General features: G+C 43.4%; 1 protein-coding gene across 2 annotated transcripts; it reads right to left on the bottom strand.

Moving 5' to 3' along the window:
- Window positions 1-17,361: 17,361 nt before the first annotated feature.
- On the bottom strand, window positions 17,362-26,170 carry LOC124692167 (expansin-A13-like). Of its 2 annotated transcripts, XM_047225486.1 has the most exons (6): window positions 25,638-26,170; window positions 24,112-24,180; window positions 23,963-24,031; window positions 22,774-22,860; window positions 21,285-21,352; window positions 20,698-21,176 (listed from the first exon to the last, which is right to left on the bottom strand). In XM_047225486.1, the coding sequence occupies exons 1-6, from the start codon at window positions 26,085-26,087 to the stop codon at window positions 21,035-21,037; spliced, it is 885 nt and encodes a 294-aa protein (XP_047081442.1). In that variant the 5' UTR covers window positions 26,088-26,170; the 3' UTR covers window positions 20,698-21,034. The 2 variants fall into 2 exon arrangements, with proteins under 2 accessions (XP_047081441.1, XP_047081442.1); XM_047225485.1 differs by lacking the exons at window positions 20,698-21,176; window positions 21,285-21,352; window positions 22,774-22,860; window positions 23,963-24,031; window positions 24,112-24,180 and adding exons at window positions 17,362-18,033; window positions 18,132-18,191 and having other exon boundaries at window positions 25,859-26,170.
- Between the last annotated feature and the right edge of the window lie 1,078 nt (window positions 26,171-27,248).

The raw sequence follows: 27,248 nt of genomic DNA, 5'->3' as shown, positions 1-27,248 counted from the left end.
ATACCATCGAGAGATGAGCGTGGTACTTGTCAAAATAATAGTGCACCTTCTCCACCTGATGCTCAAATTTAGCCACGGCTACAACTTTTGGTCGATTTGACCACAGTTCATTTTTCGGGTGAGAAACATCGGTCATTGCTTCGATCTTTTCGTGGATTCGTCTGTTCTCTTCTGATTCATCAAAAGCCACGACTGTTGAAATACAAAATATAGTCAACAAAAGATTACTTAGCAAGTAAAACAACGAAAATTGGAAGGGGTTCAGGTACTCACAGCTTAAGTTTTCAGTAGCAGCACAGAGGCGATCTAGAGCATGATGCTCGATTGCAGTATCAATCTTGCTCTTCCTTTTCACCAATGCTGCCATGGCGTGAAGATTGGTTATGTCTTTGTTCAATCGAGAAATTTGATCGCGCAAACGATGAACAAGTTCAGATTCATCGGCAGCCGAAGGATTCAAAGAAGAGTCAGCACGAGAAGAAGTTGAAGGAATCTGCAACACAGTTTTTTCAACTCGGAAGAGCAAAAACTCCCATCGGGAGTGCATATATTACATCCAGAAGATTGTTGATACTGGTAACAGAGCCAGTATGAAGCAAAGCTAGACTAAACTACATCATGTTTAATTACAATAATGGAGCAAGAGATATTTCAAGGTGGAGCCGACGATGAATCAGGTGCAGCCTTAGGCGCAGCTTTGGTCTTCTCTTCATCGACTAGCTTGAGAAGCTGGCTAGCGCAGATCACTGCCGGCTGTTTGAAAGGCTCAAGACTGACTAGGCAATCGTTGTCATTTACGGGCAGTGCTTTAGACAACTTTTCCAAATCTGAACTCAACCCATGCCCCATCAGCAGTTGGAAAGTAAGAGCCGCCCCAAACAGATGGGAGCGTCGCTTAAGTACCTCTATAGCCTAAGAAGAGTCGACGAAGAAAGTCTCTGCCATTTCGCCAAGGGTTTTCTTTTGGCTCACCTTTGGGAATATCATCGAGAATAACTTCGACAGAGCCCCCCTGGTTTTTTGCAAAATACCAAGGACTTGGACATTGGAGTCAGTAGCAAGCGAAAGGGCGTCAGACATTGAATCCTCCCGAAGCTTGCGAGCACGATTGATAGGCATATCGGCAGCATCTGGAAAGACACGAATAAGAAATCCAGAAGATAGTATTGGAAAGATACCATGCAAAAGGAACTTACTCAGCAAGTTCGTGACCGATTCACGGAGAGCGCCTTATTTTTCATCAACTGCAATGGCAGCCTCGCGCCTGGCCTCTTGCTCATCCTTCATTTTCTTCTTCAGCTTCTTTAGCTCATCTTTTAGCAAGGTGTTTTCATTCTGAGCATCGGCTGTAAGCTTGTTAGCCTCCAGCACTTGGTCAGCCGAAACTTTGATGGCCTTTCGAAGCTGAGCATTTTCAGACTCAAAGCGAGTAAATTGATCAGCGAAATCTGCCACAACATCAATTGTGGCGAAAATCGGCTGCAAAAGAGAAGACGAAGAATCTCAGTCAAATTCAGAAATCAATCAAGAATATCCAGCTGAGTGGATTTACTTACGTGATCACGAGCTGTTGAAGGAGCAGGGGCACCGGCGGAAGGATTAACCTTTGACATAGGAACCTTGGCCATAGTCGTCCTTGAAGGAGGCATTGGATCAGCAGGTGAAGGATTCGACTCCTTGGCTTACTCGCTCTTTCTAGAAATAAACTTAGCCCTCTTTGCGAGAGGAACTTCATCATCGTCATCAGGACTGGTTGAAAACAGGGACATACATTACATGAATCAAAGAAAGCTGGTTACAAAGGGAAAAGTGGAGACTTACAGGTCCAAGTCATCCTCGACAGCAAAGAAGCCTGTCGAACTCTTCGCAGCTGGCGGAGGCGACGTAGTTTCATCGGCATTATTATCTTGTCCACTAGGACTCGACTCAGCCGTCGTCATCAAGTCTTCGCTAATCCTCCCGCGCCGCATATCCCTAGTGCGAGCATCTTCTTCAGGAGCTTCGTCTTCTTGGACGTCGCTGTCGTCGAGAGCATGCTGCATATCTTCGGTTTCCTCCGAGTCGTCGTCATCATCCTCTAGCTCTACCCCACTTTCGGGTGTAGGAGGGTAACACTGAGCGACGCTGGAAGCCTGTCAGCAGAAAAAGAAACTGTTAAAAGTTCGAATAAAGAAATAGAAACAACATTTGGGACAGAATGCGAAGAAGATTACCTCGGCAGGAAGATGTTTGAGATCGAATGGAGGGCGAGCCGAAATCAGGACAATATTGTCCTTTTGGCTGAAGCGAGTAAGGCGCCGCACCTCGTCACGGAGTTCTTCGTCGGATGGGTCGACTGAGCTGACCCTCGACTTGTCGTCTTTGCCGATGTACAACCACAACTGATGAGGACGAGACATCAATGGTTGCACCCGACATTTTAGAAACACCGAGACTACCTCAGTACCACACATTGTCAGACCCCCTGCATTCTTCAGGTCTAAGACCTTCTCGAACAGTTGATCGGTTGTGGCACTTTCTTCGACAGTCAAAGTGTTTCGCCAGGATTTCTTCGGCGTAGCCACTAGGACATCTTCAAACAGGGGCAAGTTGGAGCGCCGTCCAGTGATACGTCTCAAACGTATCTATAATTTCTTATGTTCCATGCTACTTTTATGATGATACTCACAAGTTTTATACACATTATATGTCATTATTATGCATTTTCCGGCACTAACCTATTGACGAGATGCCGAAGAGCCGATTCGTTGTTTTCGCTGTTTTTGGTTTCGTAAATCCTACAAAGGAAATATTCTCGGAATTGGACGAAATCAACGCCCAGGGTCTTATTTTTCCACGAAGCTTCCAGAAGACCGAAGGAGTTACGAAGTGGGGCGACGAGGCGCCGCCACACAAGGGCCGCGCGGCCAAGGGGGGGCCCGCGCCGCCCTAGCGTGTGGGCCCCTCGTGTCGCCCCTAAACCTACCCTTCCGCCTACTTAAAGCCTTCATCGTGAAAACCCCAGTACCGAGAACCACGATACGGAAAACCTTCCAGAGACGCCGCCGCCGCCAATCCCATCTCGGGGGATTCAGGAGATCGCCTCCGGCACCCTGCCGGAGAGGGGAATCATCTCCTGGAGGTCTCTTCATCACCATGATCGCCTCCGGATCGATGTGTGAGTAGTTCACCCCTGGACTATGGGTCCATAGCAGTAGCTAGATGGTTGTCTTCTCCTTATTGTGCTATCATGTTAGATCTTGTGAGCTGCCTATCATGATCAAGATCATCTATTTGTAATGCTACATGTTGTGTTTGTTGGGATCCGATGAATATTGAATACTATGTCAAGTTGATTATCAATCTATCATATATGTTGTTTATGTTCTTGCATGCTCTCCGTTGCTAGTAGAGGCTCGGCCAAGTTGATACTTGTGACTCCAAGAGGGAGTATTTATGCTCGATAGTGGGTTCATGCCTCCATTGAATCCGGGACAAGTGACGAGAAAGTTCTAAGGTTGTGGATGTGCTTGTTGCCACTAGGGATAAAACATCGATGCTTTGTCTAAGGATATTTGTGTTGATTACATTACGCACCATACTTAATGCAATTGTCTGTTGTTTGCAACTTAATACTTGGAAGGGGTTCGGATGATAACCTCGAAGGTGGACTTTTTAGGCATAGATGCATGCTGGATAGCGGTCTATGTACTTTGTCGTAATGCCCTGATTAAATCTCATAGTACTCATCATGATATATGTATGTGCATTGTTATGCTTTCTTTATTTGTCAATTGCCCAACTGTAATTTGTTCACCCAACATGCCATTTATCTTATCGGAGAGACACCACTAGTGAACTGTGGACCCCGGTCCATGATACGTCTCAAATGTATCTATAATTCCTTATGTTCCATGCTACTTTATTGATGATACTCACATGTTTTATACACATTATATGTCATTATTATGCATTTTCCGGCACTAACCTATTGACGAGATGCCGAAGAGCCGCTGTCGTTGTTCTCGCTGTTTTTGGTTTCAGAAATCCTACAAAGGAAATATTCTCGGAATTGAACAAAATCAACGCCCAGGGTCTTATTTTTCCACGAAGCTTCCAGAAGACCGAAGGAGTTACGAAGTGGGGCGACGAGGCGCCGCCACACTAGGGCTGCGCGGCCAAGCGGGGGCCCGCGCCGCCCTAGCGTGTGGGCCCCTCGTGTCGCCCCTAAACCTACCCTTCCGCCTACTTAAAGCCTTCATCATGAAAACCCCAGTACCGAGAGCCACGATACGGAAAACCTTCCAGAGACACCGCCGCCGCCCATCCCATCTCGGGGGATTCAGGAGATCGCCTCCGGCACCCTGCCGGAGAGGGGAATCATCTCCCGGAGGTCTCTTCATCACCATGATCGCCTCCGGATCGATGTGTGACTAGTTCACCCCTGGACTATGGGTCCATAGCAGTAGCTAGATGGTTGTCTTCTCCTTATTGTGCTATCATGTTAGATCTTGTGAGCTGCCTATCATGACTACATGTTGTGTTTGTTGGGATCCGATGAATATTGAATACTATGTCAAGTTGATTATCAATCTATCATATATGTTGTTTTATGTTCTTGCATGCTCTCCGTTGCTAGTAGAGGCTCTGGCCAAGTTGATACTTGTAACTCCAAGAGGGAGTATTTATGCTCGATAGTGGGTTCATGCCTCCATTGAATCTGGGGGAGTGACAGCAACCTCTAAGGTTGTGGATGTGTTGTTGTCACTAGGGATAAAACATCAATGCTTTGTCTAAGGATATTTGTGTTGATTACATTACGCACCATACTTAATGCAATTGTTTGTTGTTGCAACTTAATACTGGAAGGGGTTCGGATGATAACCTGAAAGTGGACTTTTTAGGCATAGATGCATGCTGGATAGCGGTCTATGTACTTTGTCGTAATGCCCTGATTAAATCTCATAGTACTCATCATGATATATGTATGTGCATTGTTATGCCTTCTTGATTTGTCAATTGCCCAACTGTAATTTGTTCACCCAACATATATTTATCTTATGGGAGAGACACCACTAGTGAACTGTGGATCCCGGTCCAATTCTTTACATCTGAAATACAATCTACTGCACTTGTTCGTTACTGTTCTTCGCAAACAAACATCATCTTCCACACTATACATCTAACCCTTTGTTTACAGCAAGCCGGTGAGATTGACAACCTCACTGTTACGTTGGGGCAAAGTACTTTGATTGTTTTGTGCAGGTTCCACGTTGGCGCCGGAATCCCTGGTGTTGCGCCGCACTACACTCCGCCACCAACAACCTTCACGTGTTCCTTGACTCCTACTGGTTCGATAACCTTGGTTTCTTATCGAGGGAAAACTTATCGCTGTGCGCATCACACCTTCCTCTTGGGGTTCCCAACGGACGTGTCCACTACGCGCCATCAAGACTGTTTTCTGGCGCCGTTGCCGGGGAGATCAAGACACGCTGCAAGGGGAGTCTCCCACATCCAATCTCTTTACTTTGTTTTTGTCTTGCTTTGTTTTAATTTATTTACTGCTTTGTTTGCTCTCTATATCAAAAACACAAAAAAATTAGTTGCTAGCTTTACTTTATTTACTATCTTGTTCTCTATATTAAAAACACAAAAAAATTAGTTACTTGCATTTACTTTATTTAGTTTGCTTTATTTACTACTGTTAAAATGGGTACTGTTGAAAATACTAAGTTGTGTGACTTCACTAGCACAAATAATAATGATTTCCTATGCACACCTATTGCTCCACCTGCTACTATAGCAGAATTCTTTGAAATTAAACCTGCTTTACTAAATCTTGTTATGAGAGAGCAATTTTCTGGTGTTAGTTCTGATGATGCTCGCTGCCCATCTTAATAATTTTGTTGAACTATGTGAAATGCAAAAGTATAAGGATGTAGATGGTGACATTATAAAATTAAAATTGTTTCCTTTCTCTTTAAGAGGAAGAGCTAAAGATTGGTTGATATCTCTGCCTAGGAATAGTATTGATTCATGGACTAAATGTAAGGATGCTTTTATTGGTAGATATTATACTCCCGCTAAAATTATATCTTTGAGAAGTAGCATAATGAATTTTAAGCAATTAGATAATGAACATGTTGCTCAAGCATGGGAGAGAATGAAATCTTTGGTGAAGAATTGCCCTACCCATGGACTGACTACTTGGATGATCATCCAAACCTTTTATGCATGATTGAATTTTTCTTCGCGGAACCTATTGGATTCAGCTGCTGGAGGTACCTTTATGTCCATTACTTTGGGGGCGGCAACAAAGCTTCTTGATGATATGATGATAAATTACTCTGAATGGCACACGGAAAGAGGTCCACAAGGTAAGAAGGTAAATTCTGTTGAAGAAACCTCCTCCTTGAGTGATAAGATTGATGCTATAATGTCTATGCTTGTGAATGGAAGATTGAATGTTGATCCTAATAATGTTCCTTTAGCTTCATTGGTTGCCCAAGAAGAACATGTTGATGTGAACTTCATTAAAAGTAATAATTTCAACAACGATGCTTATAGGAATAATTCTGGTAACAACTATAGGCCATATCCTTCTGCTAATGGTAATAGTTATGGGAATTCTTATGGTAGATTTGTTTCGCCTAATGAGGAAAAGATGTTAGAAATTGAAAGAGCTACTAAGAGCTTTATGCAATCACAATATGAGCAAAATCAATTGTTTACTAAAACTATGAATGAACAATCTATCTTGTTGAAAAATATAGGAAATCAACTTGAAAAATTAAATATGGAGATTTCTGGTTTGCAAACTAAGCTTTCAAATGCTTAAAACCGAATCTCATACATGTCCGCGTCACAATCTTCTTTAATTAATAAAATGTCTGCTAAACCTGAGGATATTTATAATAAAATTGTTACTACAGCAAATGCCATCCAAGTTCGAATTAATGAAAATATTAGAGTGATGGCTGAATTGAATGTAGGTGGGAAAGAGAAGAAAACGAAAAACTTGCTAAAGAGAATAATGTAGCTAAAGTTTGGACTATTACCACCACTAGTAATGTTAATGCTTCACATGTTGCTACACCTCCTACTATCAATGGTGAAATAATTGGTGTTGGCAATGTTTCTACTCCTAGTGCAAAGCGTGCAAAATTGCCTGAAACTGCTAAAACTGCTGAAATTTTTCAAAATATTGGGGACAATGATCCCATTGTTGTAGATCATAGTGGTTTAGATTTTTATGATTGTCACATCTCTGAAGTTATAAAGTTCTTACAAAAACTTGCTAAAATTCCCAATGCTAGTGCTATAAATTTGGCCTTTACAAACATATTACAAATGCTCTCATAAAAGCTAGAGAGGAGAAACTAAAACTTGAAACCTCTATTCTTAGAAAGTTAGAAGATGGTTGGGAGCCCATTATTAAGATGAGGGTCAATGATTTTGATTGTAATGCTTTATGTGATCTTGGTGCAAGTATTTCTGTTATGCCTAAGAAAATTTATGATATGCTTGACTTGCCACCATTGAAAAACTGTTATTTGGATGTTAATCTTGCTGATAATGCTATAAAGAAACCTTTGGGGAGGATTGATAATGTTCGCATTATGGTTAACAATAACCTTGTCCCCGTTGATTTTTTTGTCTTGGATATTGAATGCAATGCATCTTGTCCCATTATATTGGGAAGACCTTTTCTTCGAACTGTTGGTGCTACCATTGATATGAAAGAAGGTAATATTAAATATCAATTTCCTCTCAAGAAAGGTATGGAACACTTCCCTAGAAAGAGAATTAAGTTACCTTATGATTCTATTATTAGAACAAATTACGATGTTGATGCTTCGTCTCTTGATAATACTTGATTCACACTTTCTGCGCCTAGCTGAAAGGCGTTAAAGAAAAACGCTTATGGGAGACAACCCATCATTTTACTTATGCACTTTGTTTTATATTTGAGTCTTGGAAGTTGTTACTACTGTAGCAACCTCTCCTTATCTTTATTTTATTTGCATTGTTGTGCCAAGTAAAGTCTTTGATAGTAAAGTCAATACTAGATTTGGATTACTGCGCAGAAACAGATTTCTTTCTGTCACGAAATTGAGCCGCCCCTGCTGTAGAAAATTTAGAAAAATCTGCAAATTTACGTGCGTGATCCTCAGATATGTTCGCAACTTTCATTAAATTTGGGCATTTTCATCTGAGCAAGTTAAGTGCCCCTGAAAAATTCGTCTTTACGGACTGTTCTGTTTTGACAGATTCTGCCTTTTATTTCGCATTGCCTGTTTTGCTATGTTTGATGGATTTCTTTGTTCCATTAACTTTCAGTAGCTTTGTGCAATGTCCAGAAGTGTTAAGAATGATTATGTCATCTCTGAATATAGGAATTTTCAATTATGCACTAACCCTCTAATGAGTTTGTTTCGAGTTTGGTGTGGATGAAGTTTTCAAGGGTCAAGAGAGGAGGATGATACAATATGATCAAGAAGAGTGAAAAGTCTAAGCTTGGGGATGCCCCCTGGTTCATCCCTGCATATTTTAAGAAGACTCAAGCATCTAAGCTTGGGGATGCCCAAGGCATCCCTTCTTCATCGATAACTTATCGAGTCACCTCTAGTGAAACTATATTTTTATTCCGTCACATCTTATGTGCTTTACTTGGAGCGTCTGTTTGTTTTTGTTTTTGTTTTTGTTTTTGTTTGAATAAAATCGGATCCTAGCATTCTTTTTTTGGGAGAGAGACACGCTCCGCTGTTTCGTATGAACACATATGTTCTTAGCTTTACTTTTAATGTTCATGGCGAAGGTTGAACTACTTCGTTCATTGTTATATGGTTGGAAACAGAAAATGCTGCATGTGGTAAATGGTATAATGTCTTGAATAATTTGATACTTGGCAATTGTTGTGCTCATATAGATCATGTTTAAGCTCTTGCATCATGTACTTTGCACCCATTAATGAAGAACTACATAGAGCTTGTTAAAATTTGGTTTACATGATTGGTCTCTAGAGTCTAGATATTTTCTGGTTAAGGTGTTTGAACAACAAGGAGACGATGTAAAGTCTTATAATGCTTGCAATATGTTCATATGTGAGTTATGCTGCATCGTTTTATACTTGAGTTCGCTTCAAACAACCTTGCTAGCCTAGCCTTGTATTGAGAGGAATTCTTCTCGTGCATCCATATCCTTGAGCCAAAAACTATGCCATTTGTGTCCACCATACCTACCTACTACATGGTATTTCTCTGCCATTCCAAAGTAAATTACTTGAGTTCTACCTTTAAAATTATATTCTTTGTCTTTGCAATATATAGCTCATGGGAAAAATAGCCTTAAAAACTATTGTGGTGAAGAATATGTACTTATGATCTTATTTCTTAATAAGTTGCTTGTTGAGCGGTAACCATGTTTCTGGGGACGCCATCAACTATTACACCTTTGTTGAATATCATGTGAGTTGCTATGCATGTTCGTCTTGTCTGAAGTAAGGGTGATTCTCATGATCAAATGGTTTGAGTATGCATATTGTTAGAGAAGAACATTGGGCCGCTAACTAAAGCCATGATTCATGGTGGAAGTTTCAGTTTGGACAATTAATCCTCAAGATCTTATGAGAATATTATCTGTTGTTGAATGCTTATGCATTAAAGAGGAATCCATTATCTGTTGTCTATGTTGTCCCGGTATGGATGTCTAAGTTGAGAATAATCAAAAGCGAGAAATCCAATGCGAACTTTCTCCTTAGACCTTTGTACAGAGCGGCATAGAGGTACCCCTTTGTGACACTTGGTTGAAACATATTCTATGCAATGATAATCCATGTTAATCCAAGCTAATTAGGACAAGGTGCGAGCACTATTGGTATACTATGCATGAGGCTTGCAACTTATAGGATGTCTTATACATAACACATATGATTTATTACTACCATTGACAAAATTGTTTCTATGTTTTCAAAATGAAAAGCTCTAGCACAAAAATAGTAATCCATGGTTCCCTATGCGAAGGGCCTATCTTCTACTTTATTGTTGAGTCATACCTATTCTTTCTATCTCAGAAGCAAACACTTGTATCAACTGTGTGCATTGATTCTTACATGTTTACCTATTGCACTTGTTATATTACTTTGTGTTGATAATTATCCATGAGATATATATGTTGAAGTTGAAAGCAACCGCTGAAACTTATATCTTCCTTTGTGTTGTTTCAAAGCTTTCTACTAAGAATTTATTGCTTTATGAGTAACTCTTATGCAAGTCTTATTGATGCTTGTCTTGAAAGTACTATTCATGAAAAGTCTTTGCTATATGATTCAGCTGTTTACTCATTGTCTTCACCATTGCTTCAAATCGCTGCATTCATCTCATATGCTTTACAATAGTATTGATCAAGATTATGATAGCATGTCACTTCAGAAATTAACTTTGTTATCGTTTACCTACTCGAGGGCGAGTAGGAACTAAGCTTGGGGATGCTTGATACATCTCAAACGTATCTATAATTTCTTATGTTCCATGCTACTTTTATGATGATACTCACATGTTTTATACACATTATATGTCATTATTATGCATTTTCCGGCACTAACCTATTGACGAGATGCCGAAGAGCCGATTGCTTGTTTTCTCGCTGTTTTTGGTTTCGGAAATCCTACAAAGGAAATATTCTCGGAATTGGACGAAATCAACGCCCAGGGTCTTATTTTTCCACGAAGCTTCCAGAAGACCGAAGGAGTTACGAAGTGGGGCGACGAGGCGCCGCCACACTAGGGCCGCGCGGCCAAGGGGGGCCCGCGCCGCCCTAGCGTGTGGGCCCCTCGTGTCGCCCCTAAACCTACCCTTCCGACTACTTAAAGCCTTCGTCGCGAAAACCCCAGTACCGAAAGCCACGATACGGAAAACCTTCCAGAGACGCTGCCGCCGCCAATCCCATCTCGGGGATTCAGGAGATCGCCTCCGGCACCCTGCCGGAGAGGGGAATCATCTCCCGGAGGTCTCTTCATCACCATGATCGCCTCCGGATCGATGTGTGAGTAGTTCACCCCTGGACTATGGGTCCATAGCAGTAGCTAGATGGTTGTCTTCTCCTCATTGTGCTATCATGTTAGATCTTGTGAGCTGCCTATCATGATCAAGATCATCTATTTGTAATGCTACATGTTGTGTTTGTTGGGATCCGATGAATATTGAATACTATGTCAAGTTGATTATCAATCTATCATATATGTTGTTTATGTTCTTGCATGCTCTCCGTTGCTAGTAGAGGCTCTGGCCAAGTTGATACTTGTGACTCCAAGAGGGAGTATTTATGCTCGATAGTGGGTTCATGCCTCCATTGAATCGCGGGACGATGACGTGAAAGTTCTAAGGTTGTGGATGTGCTTGTTGCCACTAGGGATAAAACATCGATGCTTTGTCTAAGGATATTTGTGTTGATTACATTACGCACCATACTTAATGCAATTGTCTGTTGTTTGCAACTTAATACTGGAAGGGGTTCGGATGATAACCTGAAGGTGGACTTTTTAGGCATAGATGCATGCTGGATAGCGGTCTATATACTTTGTCGTAATGCCCTGATTAAATCTCATAGTATTCATCATGATATATGTATGTGCATTGTTATGCCTTCTTTATTTGTCAATTGCCCAACTGTAATTTGTTCACCCAACATGCCATTTATCTTATCGGAGAGACACCACTAGTGAACTGTGGACCCCGGTCCATTCTTTACATCCGAAATACAATCTATCGCAAACTCGTTTCTTTCTTGTTCTTCGCAAACAAACATCATCATCCACATTATACATCTAATCCTTTGTTTTCAGCAAGCCGGTGAGATTGACAACCTCACCGTTACGTTGGGGCAAAGTACTTTGATTGTGTTGTGCGGGTTCCACGTTGGCGCCGGAATCCCCGGTGTTGCGCCGCACTACACTCCACCACCAACAACCTTCACGTGTTCCTTGACTCATACCGGTTCGATAACCTTGGTTTCTTGCGAGGGAAAACTTGTCGCTGTACACATCACACCTTCCTCTTGGGGTTCCCAACGGACGTGTGTCTTACACGCCATCAAGACAGTTTTCTGGCGCCGTTGCCGGGGACCTGAAGAAAAGTTACTCCACAAAGATTTCTAACTCCCACGTCAACTGCACGCCAGCATCCAGCTACTAGAATATCTCGCAGGTAGAACCATTTCTAACGCCAGCCCTGGACTAATTCCTTCATCGGGAAGTCGAGGTAGTCAGCCTATTTTCTAACGACAAAGCCGACTCCGCCAACAACGGGAGGACCATCATTGCCGTTGTGGCGTTTGACGTAGAAGATTTTCCTCCACAAGCCCCAATGAAGGTCGATGGCGAGGAACACCTCACATAAGTTGATGAAGATGGAAAGATGAAGGGTGGAATTTGGGGTCAGCTGCCAGAGCTGAATCCCATAGAAAAAGAGAAGGGAGCGAAGGAATTCATGGACGGGAAGCGAAAGCCCACGAAACAAGAAGGCGACGAACATAACAGTGAAGCCCTTGGGAGGCCTTGGGTGAGAAGATGAACCTGGGAGGCGAATGTCATCATCGAACGATGAGATGAAGCCAAGCGTGTGCAACTTGTTCACATCACGGTTTGAGATGGTGGAGGCGCGCCAATCGTGGCAGACCTTGCCAGCGCCTGACGAAGCGCCTGGTTCAGCGGTTCCTTTCCTTTTGCCCATGATGCTCGAGTTCTTGGAAGAAGGAATAGTGGTGAGAGAGGAGGTTGAGGAGGAAGATGAGCAGTATGGAGGCGTAAAAAGTGAAAATAGTGAAAGTGCCTTTATTTATAGCGAGGACTGTTGGGGAATCGTGGCCATAACTCCAGCAATCGTGGGGAGGTGGACGAGGATCTGATCGTACACGTGTCCAAGCAAGAGAAACGAAACCGACGTCCCATTACCCCCACTACGCGCGGAAATCGAGGGGACGCCTCGGTCAATGCACAAGCACTAGTCATTTCCTAAACTGACCGCCCAGAAGTAGGGTGGGCCCGTTAGGTCACATCCTGTCAATCAAACCGCAACAGTTGCTACGTCACCTATGATGTCATCAGAAGTATCGATTTCGCGTGGAGCATCCGAAGAGAATTAAAATTATCGAGTGGTTCAACTTGAGTCTACACACGTATGCGAGCATCCGTGCCTAGACTCGGGGGCTACTCCCATCGGGAGCGCTGGACGCGCACCCGACGTAATTTGGGCTCGAAGATTATTACAAGAGAAATTGCATCAGAAGAATCTGAAGAAAGGTTCAAGTGATTTGGGCTAAAGTCTGCACTCGGTTGCAAGCATCCACGCTCAGACTCGGGGGCTACTCCTATCAGGAGCACTGAGTACACACTCGATAAAAGTAATGAACTCGGAAGTTTTTTGCGTGGCCCAGGATGATGCCCGGGGACTTGATTCTGTGTAGAGTGATGTTGTTTTGCCATCGGCAGTTAACCGGTAAAAATCGGGCACATTACTCAGTATCCCTGACGTATTAAATCTTGTTTAGAAGAACTGAAGACCCGATAAAAAGAAGAACTATCGGATGACCGTTTGATGAAAGCTTCGGCAGAAGAAAAATATTTGAGTAGTACAACTTGAGTCTACGCACGGTTGCAAGAATCCGTACCTAGACTCGGGGGCTACTCCCATCGGGAGCGCTGGACGCGCACCCGATAAAAGAAGACGCTGCTGCTACAAGGAGGACAAGACCTATCGACTAAGGTGAATATTCGACAGAAGACATGCTTTAGTCCCTGCCCGAAGTATCTTCGGCCAAGCACTCGGGGGCTACTGATGTGGGCATTACCCTTCGGGTAACTAATGTTGCACTACCTCTTGCGGCCCAACCAGGGGCCCGTGAAGGCAGTCGATGGCCAGGTGGGCGGCTACGTCGGTTCACAAGAAGAATCCTTGAAGAACAAGACAAGGAGACGAAGAATACAAGGAAAGCTTAGAACTAGGACCCTTTGTAACCTAGTCGTACCCGGATAGATCTCTCGAGACCTGGCTCCCAATATAAGGGCCAGGAGAGAGGCTGCCGAGGACACACGCAATCTTAGCAATCTTAGCCACCGCAAGTCTAGAGCTAGGTCCCTACAGAACTTAGTCTCTCGACGAGATCATAGCCGAAACCTTCGGCACCCCATTGTAACTCGATATTTTCATAATCAAGATCAAACATGCAGGACGTAAGGGTTTTACCTCATCGAGGGCCCCGAACCTGGGTAAATCGCTCTCCCCGCTTGTTTAATAACCGATGTCTCGTGTCAGCCTACAGGATTGCATCTACCCTAAGCCCCATACGGAGGGCATTTCCGAGGAGTACCCTCGACAACCACGTCGCAACAAACGCCGATGCCGACCAAATCTACACCATGGACACCAGGAACTGTACGCAACCACAACACCCGAGAGAAACTAAGCCACGCAGCATCGGGTCAATGCCCAGACCAATGCCTCCTAGATCCGAGTGCACGCCACGACCCACGAACCACGACCTCTTGCGTAGCCAGGCTGCCGGCCCTCCCCGCACACCGCTCTGGCCTTCGCCAAAGCCTTCCCCATACACATCCAATGACGGCCACCACGTGTACCTACATCCAACGCTAACACTCACACACGACATCTACCCTGCCACCCCATCGGCCACGACATAACATGGCTCTTCTCAAGCCCACAACACTCTGCCGCCACACCACGACAACATTTCGCGCCCGATTCTCTTGCCGCGTTAGGAACATATGTCGTGCTCATTTTTCCTACCCTGGACATATCATCTAATGTGAGTTCCCCCGCGAGCACACCATCCTCAATACCGACTCCACCACCGCCACCACCCATTGTTCATCAAACTCACAACATTACATGTCGCTTACCTAGTCCTCCCGATCGTCTTAAGCTTACGGTATTACCTCTCTATCCCTCCCAACTATCGATGCAGGATGAGTACGATGCCGTGATGCAGAATTGCACATGGTCAATCGTTCCCCCTCCTCCTGGTGCAAATATAGTTTCCGGCAAATGGATCTTTCGTCACGAATTTAATTCCAGCGGCTCTCTTTCTCATCTTAAGGCATGTTGGGTTGTACGGGGTTTTACACACAACAGCCCGGTGTCAACTTCGATGAAACCTTTGGGGATGTTGTCAAACCATCCACCATTTGAGGTCTATCCCTAGCTCTTTCGCAATCCTTGCCTATTCATCCACTGGATATCAAAAACTCTTTTCTCCATGGCACTCTCACTGGAGAAGTCTACGGTCAACAACCCTCTGGCTTTATTAATCCTTGTCTTGCATCTAATGTTTACCGCCTTCAAAAATACATGCAAGGTCTCAAATAAGCATCGTGTGCCTGGTTCTAACGCTTTGCCTCCCATGCTCAATCTCTTGGGTTCCTAGCAATCAAATGCTTCATGGCCAAAACATTACCCATCTTCTTCTTTACAACATTGACATCATTCTTACAACTCATTCCTCTACCATCCTACATCACATCATCACCTCTCTAGGCTCCGCCTTTGAAATGAAAGACCTTGCCCCCTTCATCATTTTCTTGGCATCCCAGTCTCTCGAATACCCACCACTCTCCATCTATCCCAACAACAATACATTATTGAGGTTCTCAACCGGGAAGGCATGCGTTATTGCCACCTTTCTCCAACTCTTATGGACAAGCAAAACTTTTCGCCTCAGATGGCTCTCCATACCCTGATCCGTCTCATTATCGTAGCCTCACAGGTTTCCTACAATACATTATTCTCACTCATCCCGATATCTCTTATGTTGTTCACAAGTGTGCCTCCACATGCACGATCCTCGTGACTCTCACTTTCATCTCATCAAACACATTTTGCGCTATCTCAAAGGCACTCTTGATCTTGGTCTTGTTCTCCATTCCTCTTCTTCTCATCAACTAGTTGCTTACTCGGATGCTAATTGCGCTGGATGTCTGGATACACGTTTGTGTACCTCGGGATTCTGTCTATTTTTGGTCGATAATCTCATCTCGTGGTCGTCACGTCCACATATCCTACTGTTTCTCGATCAGCTAAATGTCGTTTTGTTGCTACTATAATTGCTGAAACATGTTGGCTACGTCATCTACTAGTGGAATTTCGCCGACCCATACACACTACAATAGTGATCTATTGTGACAATGTCAGTGATGCTTATCTAACAGCTAACCCAATGCAAAATCGGTCAACCAAGCATATTGAAATTGGCGTTCATTTCGTGCGAGAAAAGGAGGCGGTTGGTGTTGTCCGGTTTTTACATGTGTCATCGAGCTCTGAGTTTGCTGATGATTTTAACAAAGGGTTACATACTGCCTTGTTCCAGGAATTCAGGACCAATCTTCACGTCGACACTTCTCCACGTACAAACTGCGGGAGTGTGTTAGGCGGATTCTATCGATCATATCACGTTTGATCTTCTGCCGTTAGTTTAGGTAGTTAATGATCTTGCAGAATCTTCTAGATCAACTTGTATCTCAAATTTGCTTGTATCCTAATGTAACCCGGCTATAACTATTTCGAGAGATATGCACAAGGCAAGGCAATGAGACACCCATGTTTGCCAATCTATCAGCGTAGAAATATGACATGTTTACGAAAGTAATAGAAAACGTTCACAGGATAAAGATCGTTGTGCTATATGCAAAGTGAGTGAGGTATGACCTAGTCAGGCCCGAGATCAGGTCTACACGCAAGAGCAACAAGCTAGCGTAGGCTAATGCAACTACGAAAAGGTTGTCAACAGCTTAGTAAACCATCAAGGCATCAACTGTTTCCGTTGCTTCCGGCCGCGGAGTTAAACACTGGCCACGTACTGTTCAAGCAAGATAGGTAAAGTTGACTTCTCTTTGCAGAGATTTTGATCGGTTTACTCTTCCCAATACCTCTACTTTAGGAAAGAAAAGTCTAGCCTCACGCTACAATGTCACCGGCCGAGATGAACCGTCCTTTTTACATAAAGGAGGAGGTTGACCAGAGCAGTCGATCTACCCCAAACCTCTAGTGATTGGTAATAGTAACTGAAATGATTTTGCAACTTAATTTCGGATGTGATCTTGTAATGTTGAAGTTCATGCATGCAATGCCGATTTATATATCAGAGTTGATCTCTAGCGTACAGAGGCTTCGATGATCTTAATTCACTCAAATCCTCACAGAATATAATACCTTAGAAAACTCAAACAATGTTATGTACATACATCACACATGCAAGCCCAGTGTTCATGTTATGGAGGTATGCAATTATAGAAGTACTATGAGAATAGTTAGGCCCAAACTGTGACATCTTCACAAACGATTCGGATGCCTAATTAAGCTAATCTTGTCGCCTTGAACGAACGAACGAACGAACGAACGAAAGATGCTCACTTGAACTGCAGGTTGCTTGCAAACGTCTGGCCGAACGTCCAGCTAGAGCGCACGATGTTGGAGAAGACGATGGTCTGGCCGTCAGTGATGGTGAGCCTGAAGGAGAGGGTCTGGCCGTTGAGGTAGCCGCCTCTCTGCCAGTTGGCGCCCCAGTTGCGCGTCATGGACATCCAGTCCCCGCCGGACTTGGACGCCATGATGTCCATGGCCCTGACCGACCCCGCCGCCGCCACGTTGGTGGGCAGCACCAGCAGGAAGTAGTCGTGGCCGCTGATGGTGAACCGCACGCCGCCCTTCTTCACGCAGGGGACCCTCTGGTAGATGACGGGGATGATGCCGCCGCGGTAGACGCCGATCTTCTCCCAGGCCGGCTGCGCCATGTCGAAGTGGGGGCGCGGCGGGTTGCACCAGCCGCCGTTGTCGCTGGGGAGGTCCCAGTTGGGCGGGCAGAAGTTGGTGGCGGTGATGGTCACCGACACGCCGGGCTTGCACCACGTCTTGTCCGTCTTGCGATCGCACACGAGCTTGTAGCACTGCCCGCACGACGCGCCGCCGCCGAACAGCGCCGTGCTCAGCGCCGCCGTCCGCGTGCCGTACCCCTGCGCGTACAGGTTCCCGTACCCGCACGCGCCGCCTGCGCATATGTATGATCACAAATGTGTGCTTCGTTAGCTAGCTAGAAGACACGAAATTAAAGCCCGTACGTACGTACGTGAGCGTCGTTGAGCGTACCCATTGTGCCGGAGGCGTCGCTGCCGCCGTAGAACGTGGCGTGCGCCCTCACCCACCCGCTCGGCTCCAGGGCGTCGGCGCCGATGGCCAGCACGCAGCAGATCAGGGCGACCACGCCCCCCGTGCGCACGTAAGCTCCAGCCATGGCTTACCACCAATCACTTGTCTTGGTTGTTTCTTGTGTGTACTTGTGGGCTATGGCAGGAGATGGTTCGATCGAATCGAATGATCGATGTCTTCCCGGTGAATGGACGCTGGGCAAGCCGATGGTATAACACGTGGTATATATACACGTACAACTATAGGGTGTGACGAGATTGGGAAAATAATCAGCCAGACAAGCCCAGGCCGGCCATATCACAAGCTAGCCACGCACACGTACGCTGTGGCGCTGTGCACATGCATAGGCGCGTGACTTGCGCGTGTGGCACATCTTTGAAGATGCGTACGCGCATGACACGGCCTGATCGGCACACGTATCCACCCCGTCTACATTTCTTGCTTTGAATCTACACAGATGCACATGATGATATCCAGCAAAAAGTAAGCAATTTATAAACCACTTGGCTTATATATCAACCCTACCAAAGGGTGTGGAGGCTTGGCTTAATTTTCATTCAAAGTAATATGTTATTCTCATTGTTTTGTACTCCCTCTGTTCCATTCTATAGTGCCTATTGTTTTTTGGCACGGAAATTAGCGCAAGAGTATTTTTTACACAACACCCCTAGCTGAACGATTTGAGACCAACGTAAAATTTGGGAAATCCATATCTTCCTAACTTACCATAACAAATTTGGGAGCTGAACGATTTAGGAGCTCAACGGGGAGGGGGTAATTGAAAAAAAGCTAAGCTACAACCTTATATTCTGAAACAAATGCCAAAAATCTATAGGCACTATAGAAAGGAACGGAGGGAGTAGTATATATATAAAATTTTTTTACCGTAAATATTTTTTGTACTATACTTACTTGGTTATAACCCAACCTAAAAATCTCATGCAAATGAAAAACTCTCAACCTCTTGGCTCTGATTACCATATAGGTCGATGCACTAGTCAAATGAATCAAAAGTCCGAACTGATGAAAAGAGACTAAGCAGTGTATTTATATTCAACAAGGTGTAACCCCACTTGCAACTCAAACACACAAATCGCAATGCAAATCATACGGTTCTTAAGTTGAATGAGCTCAAACTTAACAATAATCCTACACTTACGAACTGTAATAGCCTTACGGAAACCATACGGACAAACGTGTGGCTTGTTGATTGGTTCAGTTTTGATTCGGTGCTGAAAAACCGGGCCACGTTCTAATCCTTTCCGCTGCTATTGTGAGTCCGTAAGTTCTTTCCGTAAGTATTGTCCGTAGGTGCAACATTGCTGCAAACTTAATTCTCGGTCTAATTAGAATTAGCAAAACCGATATCCAAAATATCCTAACAAACTCATCTTTATATATATATGGCCAGTTTCGTCCTTAGTTTTGTATATATATGTGGTGCCATTAGGGCTTCAGTTTCGGGAGCGGTGTTTTGGAACATGGGTGCATATGCTCCCTATATTTTAAAATGCATCTTACATACATTTTAAATTTTAAAAAAATTGAAACTAAAAGTTCGTACGTACATCTTCACGTGCTACGTGCTCACAAAGTCGTTTCATAAAAAATCGAATTATCATGTGACGTGTATAAAAAAGACAAAATTCAGTGCTAAAAATAATGCTTTTCACAAGATAAACTTTCTCTTTTTTATATAGACCACACAAAATATTGGTTTTTCGTGAAACTTGACGAACGCACGTATATTACGGAGATGTACATGTAAAAAATTTTGTCCAAATTTTTTGACATTTCGAAATATGATTTTTTGGTAGAGGGAGCATACGCACCCGGGAGCCGAATTGAATTTCCGTTCAGTTTCTATCTTTTGATGCGCCAAACAATTAAAGGAGGCATCCTTCTGCTCTGCCATACACTCAGAGCCAGACGGTGCGAGAAGATGGGGATAAGACGTTCAGTTGCCACGTTGGTTTGTTAGCTAATTGTGGTTATACCGTTTAGTGAGGGAATCGGCCTAGATATGCCACCACCGCAAGCAATGCAGTGGAATATACAGCTGACTGCACAGCTAGCTTTGCGTTCGTCGGGAGGTCAAGGGCACGTCGTCAATCGCTGGAGCTTGTGGCTGATCTACCTCCGTTTATCTGCTGCCATTACAACTTCTCCGCTGCTTGCATCTAATTTGCTGACGAAGTAATTCACGTGATACATTGGCAGAATAGGCATACTCGTTTCAACCTATAGAGGCACTCCTAACATTTTCAGTGAACTGCAAGAACGAGGATTAAAAAATAGTTGTACCATGTAAGATACTTTCAAGTGGCAGGACAGCATGTTTTAATTAACTGCTGAACTGAAACCGATGACCAAGATACATGATCAGGCATGAGCAATGTGCAATGCATGCAGTCAGAAGTCAGAACAGCACAAGGGCAAGCAAAGTGGCAATCAAACTCTGATATGCCCTGCCAGCACACATGATGTCACAGAGTTCCAAAATCCAGAGTCTAAACATTTTTCTTCTGCATTAATAGGATCAAAATTAAGAACCTTCCAATTATGATCCAGAGTATAAACAACAGTTTTCCTTAATATACATACATACATACATACAAGGGGCAAAAGCAAGCAGAAACCTTGGAGCAAAATGGTTTCTGTGCTAGCGACCATCCTTACTAATCCCATGAGGAACAGCTCTGTTCCCCTCCTTTCTGATTTCTAGAAGACCCGCTGGCAAACGCATTCCTCTATCAATTTCCAGGGAATAGAAATAGTTACTATCTAAAACTGGTGTTGGTGTGAAGTTTGAACTTCGCACCGGCGTTAATTGATTGAAACTTCTACTTTGTCAACTTGACATCAATGAGTGAATCTGGTTTTGTTTCGGGGCCACCGCAATCAATGGTAGTACTCCCTATTCGGCCAGGAGGCCAGTACCGAAAGATAGATCTTCCCAATATGTTCTTTGCGGGAAGAGGGCCCCTGAAAAGAAGCGGTGAAGTTGTACAGGCAGATTAAGTAAAATTATAACGAGACAGGCAGTAACATGAAAATAAACTCTAGAAATATCAATGGAGTTGACAATATTACCACACATGGGAATCATAACTATTATTTCGGTTATCTCCCATCACAAAAACTGCATTTTCAGGTACTTGCTGCAAGGAAAACGTAGGATAACGATTGTTAGCTAGCTCAAAAGAACATTATGACCTAAAAGAACCAACTGCTTCAAGGATGCATGTAAGTGTAAATAACAGTCACCACATGCATGGACATAAGAAACTGTTTTTGATGTACGATATATTTTTCTAATAGATAAGAAGTTGTAATACATATAAAGCATGATTACTCATGCAAATCATTTTTGGCAGGCACCATGCTGTCCGACTGCAAGATGAAATTATAATTTCTGAGTGATTATGCATTTATGCAGATCAACTTTTTTGGGATTAGTACCAAATATGATTTGGCACAATAGAGCAAGGTCATTGTGATATGTCAGGACCTTCAAATATCTATCAAGTGTTCAAAGTGAACAACAGAAATACTGCCCCTGATGGACATGTCAAGTGCACTGAAACATAATTACCCCATGGAGATCAATTTCCCTGTTTTCCTGTTTTGCCTTACATATGACCAACTTTCTGACCATGAACTCTAAACTATGTGGATTTTAACCACAACCATCAAAACAGTGGTGGAGCTAACCCATTCTTTCAGCCTGGGTAGGAACTAACTAAGGCCAAATTAATCACTGTTTGCCCAAAAATCTCTTAGTTGAACCAACTTCTTCCATTAGAAGTCCACGGAGATAGACCGTCGGAGACCGGGCAGCTGCCCAGGGTGGCCCAGTGCTGCCTCTGCCACTATGTAAAAACCGTTTGGATTTCAACCTCGGCCCGATTAAGGGTGTTATTGAGCCAACCTCATCACAACCTGTACGTGTTTGCATCTCTTTTCCCCCTTTAGCCTGACTCCTGTCACTGCCCGGTATAAGAACACTGAGAAGAGGGACGACGCAGAAAATAGAGTCCAAACTGGCATACATGCGGCAAGCATCGGCTCAATACCACCCTGGATCGAGTCGGCCAGATAAAGTAGATATTTCCAATAGTTTGAGATTCAAATCCAGATGGTTTGGGAGTTAAAATTTGAAGTAGGCCTCACATTGTTCAGGATAGAAAATGGTCTTTTTTTTTTCTTCCGCTGTAGAAATATATGGATAGTGTGCTTGCCAAAATTTAAGAACTAAGAATATGGGTTGAGGTTTTGGTGGCATGCCAGTAGATACATGTACTATGCAACCCCACCCCCAGTGGAAGGAAAGCAAAAGTATGACGCAAATAAAAAATCTGTGTAACAAAAAAATAAGAACCTGGCCATAAAAAAATCCAAGAGTTCACTATTGAGGCTTAACACCAATTTCTATGGAAAGTCAAATGATCCTGTTAACATGTCACAGAAAATGGTTCTGGAGATAAATCAAGAGTATCTCCTAGAAATTCTCATAAAAGGATGCTACAATTTATGCAGAAATCTCAGATATTGTTCATCTGCAGCGTAAGAAATGTTTTACCACTGGATTCATGTCATAAGAAGGTGGCTCAAGGATGAACTCTTCATTTCGAGCCTCACCATTCACAACTAGTTTTCCTTTATGGACCTGCAGCATGATAGGTAACGAAACATTAAGGTTTTATTTTGAGAATGTTCTGCTGTTTCCATGAGAAGTACAACTCCAAACTAAAGTTTTCAATCCCACGCAGCAATTAAATTTGTACTGACTTATAATAAGAAAATCACTTATTTTGCGCTACCGAGATGACTTTCTTCTAATGTGCATTCTGTTTATATTTTCTAATCCTTATCTGTGCTCCATGTGTGACTACTCAAGTTTGCAGATACGCAGTTATGCTCCAATTCTCAATTTGCATGAACTACAACCTGATCGCAATGCTCATTGACTGGTGGCATATCGCTAAGCAGAGCACCCCAAAGCCAATGCACAAAGGCCTTTCGCAGCCCTACTCATTCCTTCGATGATCTGGAAGCGCCGCGGCAACGACTGCGTCTTTGACAGAGCTCAGCCCTCAGTAACACCTTGGTCGCTAGGATCAAGGACGAGGCTACTCTGTGGGCTCGGGCCAGTGCCCTGGGCCTAAGGGCCATCCTGCCGCCGACATGGGATTTCCATTGATTTTCTCTTTTTGGCCCTTTAACCTCCTAGGAGGATTGTAACTTAAAACTCTGCCTTTTCAATGAAATGAAAGGGGTCTGCATTTTATCATGAAAAAAGAGAGCCTGGACCCTGCTAGGTTCGGCAACATGTAAATATTTGCCCATATTGGGTATGGTTACTTTGTGATTCTTTGGTGTTACTTATTCAAATTATTCACCTAGCTTAGCATGTATTAATCTAATTAAGAAGCGAAAAGATATGGAAGTCATCAAATTGTTTCTTGGCAGCACTTTGATTTATATACAAGATGACTTTGATTTTCTACAAAATGAATAGAATCAAGATTACTGTGAGTAATGAATGCCTCCACTGGAATACAAAAAAAAAACTGGTGAATTAAAGCAGCAGCGGGGACTGTTTCCTGGTCATACTGATATCATCCTAACCAGTTGGCTGGAAAACCTTTTTCAAATTTAAAGAGGAAAACACTGAATACAGGATTTAATGGATAGAAAACAAATAAGGACTACATCAGTGAAGAGATGTACGTATTCACCTAAAATTAGTTTCTGGTTCTGAAACTAACCTCAACAATATCTCCCGCCCTGGCAACTACTCTTTTGATGAAAACGTCATTATCAGTATACCCGACCTCCTGAACAGGAAGAGTGACAATTTTATATCAGGAAACAGTATCATCTGGAAAAACTGTACAAGAGGACGACCTGTAAGTACCTGTAGCACGGGCGGGCTTTTGAAGATTACGATATCATTTACACAAGGTTTCCTGAAGTAGTATGTAACCTGAGAAATATTGGAATTGGTAAATCTATGCAATGAAGTGAATAGAAAATTGTCTTAGTTGGTGAAATTTCAAATATATCGAACATAAACAAGAATATAAAGAATGAAGGTGTAAAGGTGCCATATTGGTCTATTGAATTATCTTGCATATTTGGAAGAACTAGATCACACTACGTGCTGCTCTACGAACTCCTAAGAGGCCAGAACATGCTGTCAGGATGACCGCATGTACTTTGGACTAAGGATAAGCTAAAGCTAAGCGCAATTGCAGAAGATGCTTACTTCCAAGACTTCTGCGGATGTTTTATATGTAGTAAATATCTATCACATATTTTTCGACCAATCACAATATGGTCAAAGTCTGCTAAGTGAATCATATCCCAGAGCAAATAGCTTCATCTCAGAACTTCTATATTGCCCACAGGAGATACACATAACATATACGAAGCATAATACTTTATTAGTTAACTCGGGAGATGATTTGTTCTTACATATGGCATTCATACAGAATTATAATTTCAGTCCTGCCACAAAAAAATAAATTTCAGATCTGTTAGTTTGAAGTCCTAGCTGAAGAAATTATCACTGGGTATATATATTCCATATTATATTTGAATTTGTGAAGATATCATCCATTAATACAACATTTCAGTCCTGCCATTGACTGCAAGTCTAGTATCCCAATGTGCATTTACATGGTATCATAAAGCACCCATCTTGAGTTAACATAAGATGAAGCTCAAGCGAACATATGAAATCTTGTTGAACTTTACACGTAGAAACTATTACTTGTTGGTGTTCAAAATTCCAATGGGTAATACTTAAGCTTGAGAAAGCATTTTTTTCCTGCAGTCTGGAAACTGGTTGTGAAATAAGTAGCATATATTAGCAGATGACTGTTAATATGCACCGTATCATTTTACAACAATGGAACTCCCCAGCTTATCAATCTCTTAAGTAAATTTGAGCCCTTTATCAGAAAAAACAAACAGCTCACCTCAATTTCCGACAAAAACTAAGTGTGAGGGAAATGAGATGAAGAACTCATGTCTATGTTCACTTGTTCAGCATAATAATGCTCGTACAGAAAATGAGACAGAAGAAAACTTATATGTCCTAATTGTCAATATGTGAGACAAGAACCATTAACAAAACAAAACAGAAAATTTAGCAGCAGTTCTTGACAAGCTACGACAAATTTGCAATGTTGACACTAGATGGGATTATCAGACATAGTACGGCATTCAAGCAATCAGAGTTCCAAGTTTCAACCAGAACCCATCGCACAATTTAAAAAATGAGGAAAAGAGTACAGTGACGACGCAAAAGAGGAGGAAAAATGGCCGACGCTGCCCATGAGCTCCACACCTAATTCTAGCAAACGAGGCCAACTCATGCCAAAAATTTGAAGGCGCCATTTTTACAAAAAAAATGCAAGTTACGAAGGGAGGACGGACCTTCTCGGCGACGATGCGGTCGCCGACGTCGTAGGTAGGGAACATGGAGAGCGAGGGGATGAACCGTGGCTCGGCGACGAAGGAGCGGAAGGCAAGGGAGATGGCAATGGCCGCGATGACCGTCTTCGCGTCTTCCGTCGTCACGTTAAGCCACTCCGGCAGCAGTCCCTTATCCTCCCCCTCCCCGTCGCCGTCCCCTCCACCCCCACCGCCGTCCCCTCCTCCGCCGCCGCCACCGTCGGGTCCCACGGGCGGCGCTTCGGTCGGTGTTCTCGGCGCGGAGCGGACTCGCCTTCTGAGGCGGAGGTGCGGGACGCTTCGGGCATTGCTGCGGGGGAAGGCGGCGGTGGCCGAGATGGGGTTGTGGAGGGGAGGTTTCGGGGAGGGTTTGAGGAGGCAGGCAGCGGCCGGAGTCTGCGAGGTGGCCGGGAAGAAGCGGACGGAGGACATGGTTGCGGAGGCAGCCGGAAGAGAAGGCGCCGCGCAGCTCGCCGGCGTCCGCCTCGGCCGATGTGGCTGTGGGTTGGGGATAAGCCTAGTGGCGGGGAGGGTGGGCGTTTGGAGGGGTTCAATAAACTTTGTTTGACTTTTTTTTTTCTCTTCTTCAGTCTTTCGAATTTGTAGTGGTCAAAGAAACCGCAAACCACAGATGAAGCCCGAGCTCCATGGTAGCCTTTTTTCAATTTTTAAATCTAGTTTCAACAAATCTAGAACAAAAATGCTAGGTCTAGATAACGTTGAACTCTATCAACGTGCCAAATCTCAATTCAAAATTTGTTATATCTAGGCTACACACAAATGACAAGTTTGACAATTTTCAAGTTTTGAAAATATGCTCCGTTTACCACACCCTTTGTCATTTTTTCTCAGCCTAAAAAATGAATTTCAGAGTGGTTTCTTGCACATTAGTAGACTTCATCAGTATCTAGGATTTTTGTTCTGGTCTATTTTGAAACTTCCATATGCCATTTTATTTATTTGACAAAATGGGCTCCTGGAGCTCGTGAGCCATTCATCTCCTCTCTAAAAAAACATAACTTCTAGCTGATCTTGGGGAAGAAGTGGTACTTGAAAGGCTAGAGGTGAGTTTGGTTGCTCTCATGGGTTTCTTTTTCTGTTTTTCGTTTCGGCCCGGTATTGGTCATGCGGTCATGCCCTAAGTGCTGCATAAGGAAGAAAAAAAAAACATGTCTTGGACTCTTGGTGTTGTTTTTAAACTTCGATTGAATGTCAATGAACTCCTATGCAACATGAAGGCACCATTTTTTCCTAGATTGTTTGGTTGGACAGAATTCGGGTTTTTAGGCTAGGTTGATGCAATGCACTTTGTTTCCTGCGCCTGAAGTGGTTAGCTTGTTGTTATTATCTATAGGTTAGCGAAAAACACGTGCAGGGGTGAGTGATAATTCCTTTTGTTGTTCCTTGTCCCTGCGGTCCGGGGATAGGGATTGGCTTGGCCAATTACTCCCACAAAGGCCCGATGGGTTACCTTGCATCTCTATGTGGTGAGCTTACCATCTACAAATTGAGTGTTTAGTGTCTTCCATGTGATAAAGAATAGCCTTGCTTAGATCCAGTTTTGGTCAACTCTGTTCGGGTCGGTTAGGCTCG

This window comes from Lolium rigidum, chromosome 2, assembly GCF_022539505.1.
Source record: "Lolium rigidum isolate FL_2022 chromosome 2, APGP_CSIRO_Lrig_0.1, whole genome shotgun sequence".
NCBI classification, from domain to species: Eukaryota; Viridiplantae; Streptophyta; class Magnoliopsida; order Poales; family Poaceae; genus Lolium; species Lolium rigidum.
Note: the sequence above shows the minus strand (reverse complement) of the source record. Positions and strands in the feature narration are given on the sequence as shown.

Bases quoted from the DNA above. Each gene is read 5' to 3' on its own strand.
- LOC124692167 (XM_047225485.1), bottom strand. From the start codon at position 26,087: ATGTCCTCCGTCCGCTTCTTCCCGGCCACCTCGCAGACTCCGGCCGCT. The intron at 18,192-25,858 runs GAGGGGACGGCG...CCCTGGAGCCGA, and splicing joins CGACGGTGGCGGCGGCGGAG to GCGGGTGGGTGAGGGCGCAC. The intron at 18,034-18,131 runs GTACGCTCAACG...ACATATGCGCAG, and splicing joins CGACGCCTCCGGCACAATGG to GCGGCGCGTGCGGGTACGGG.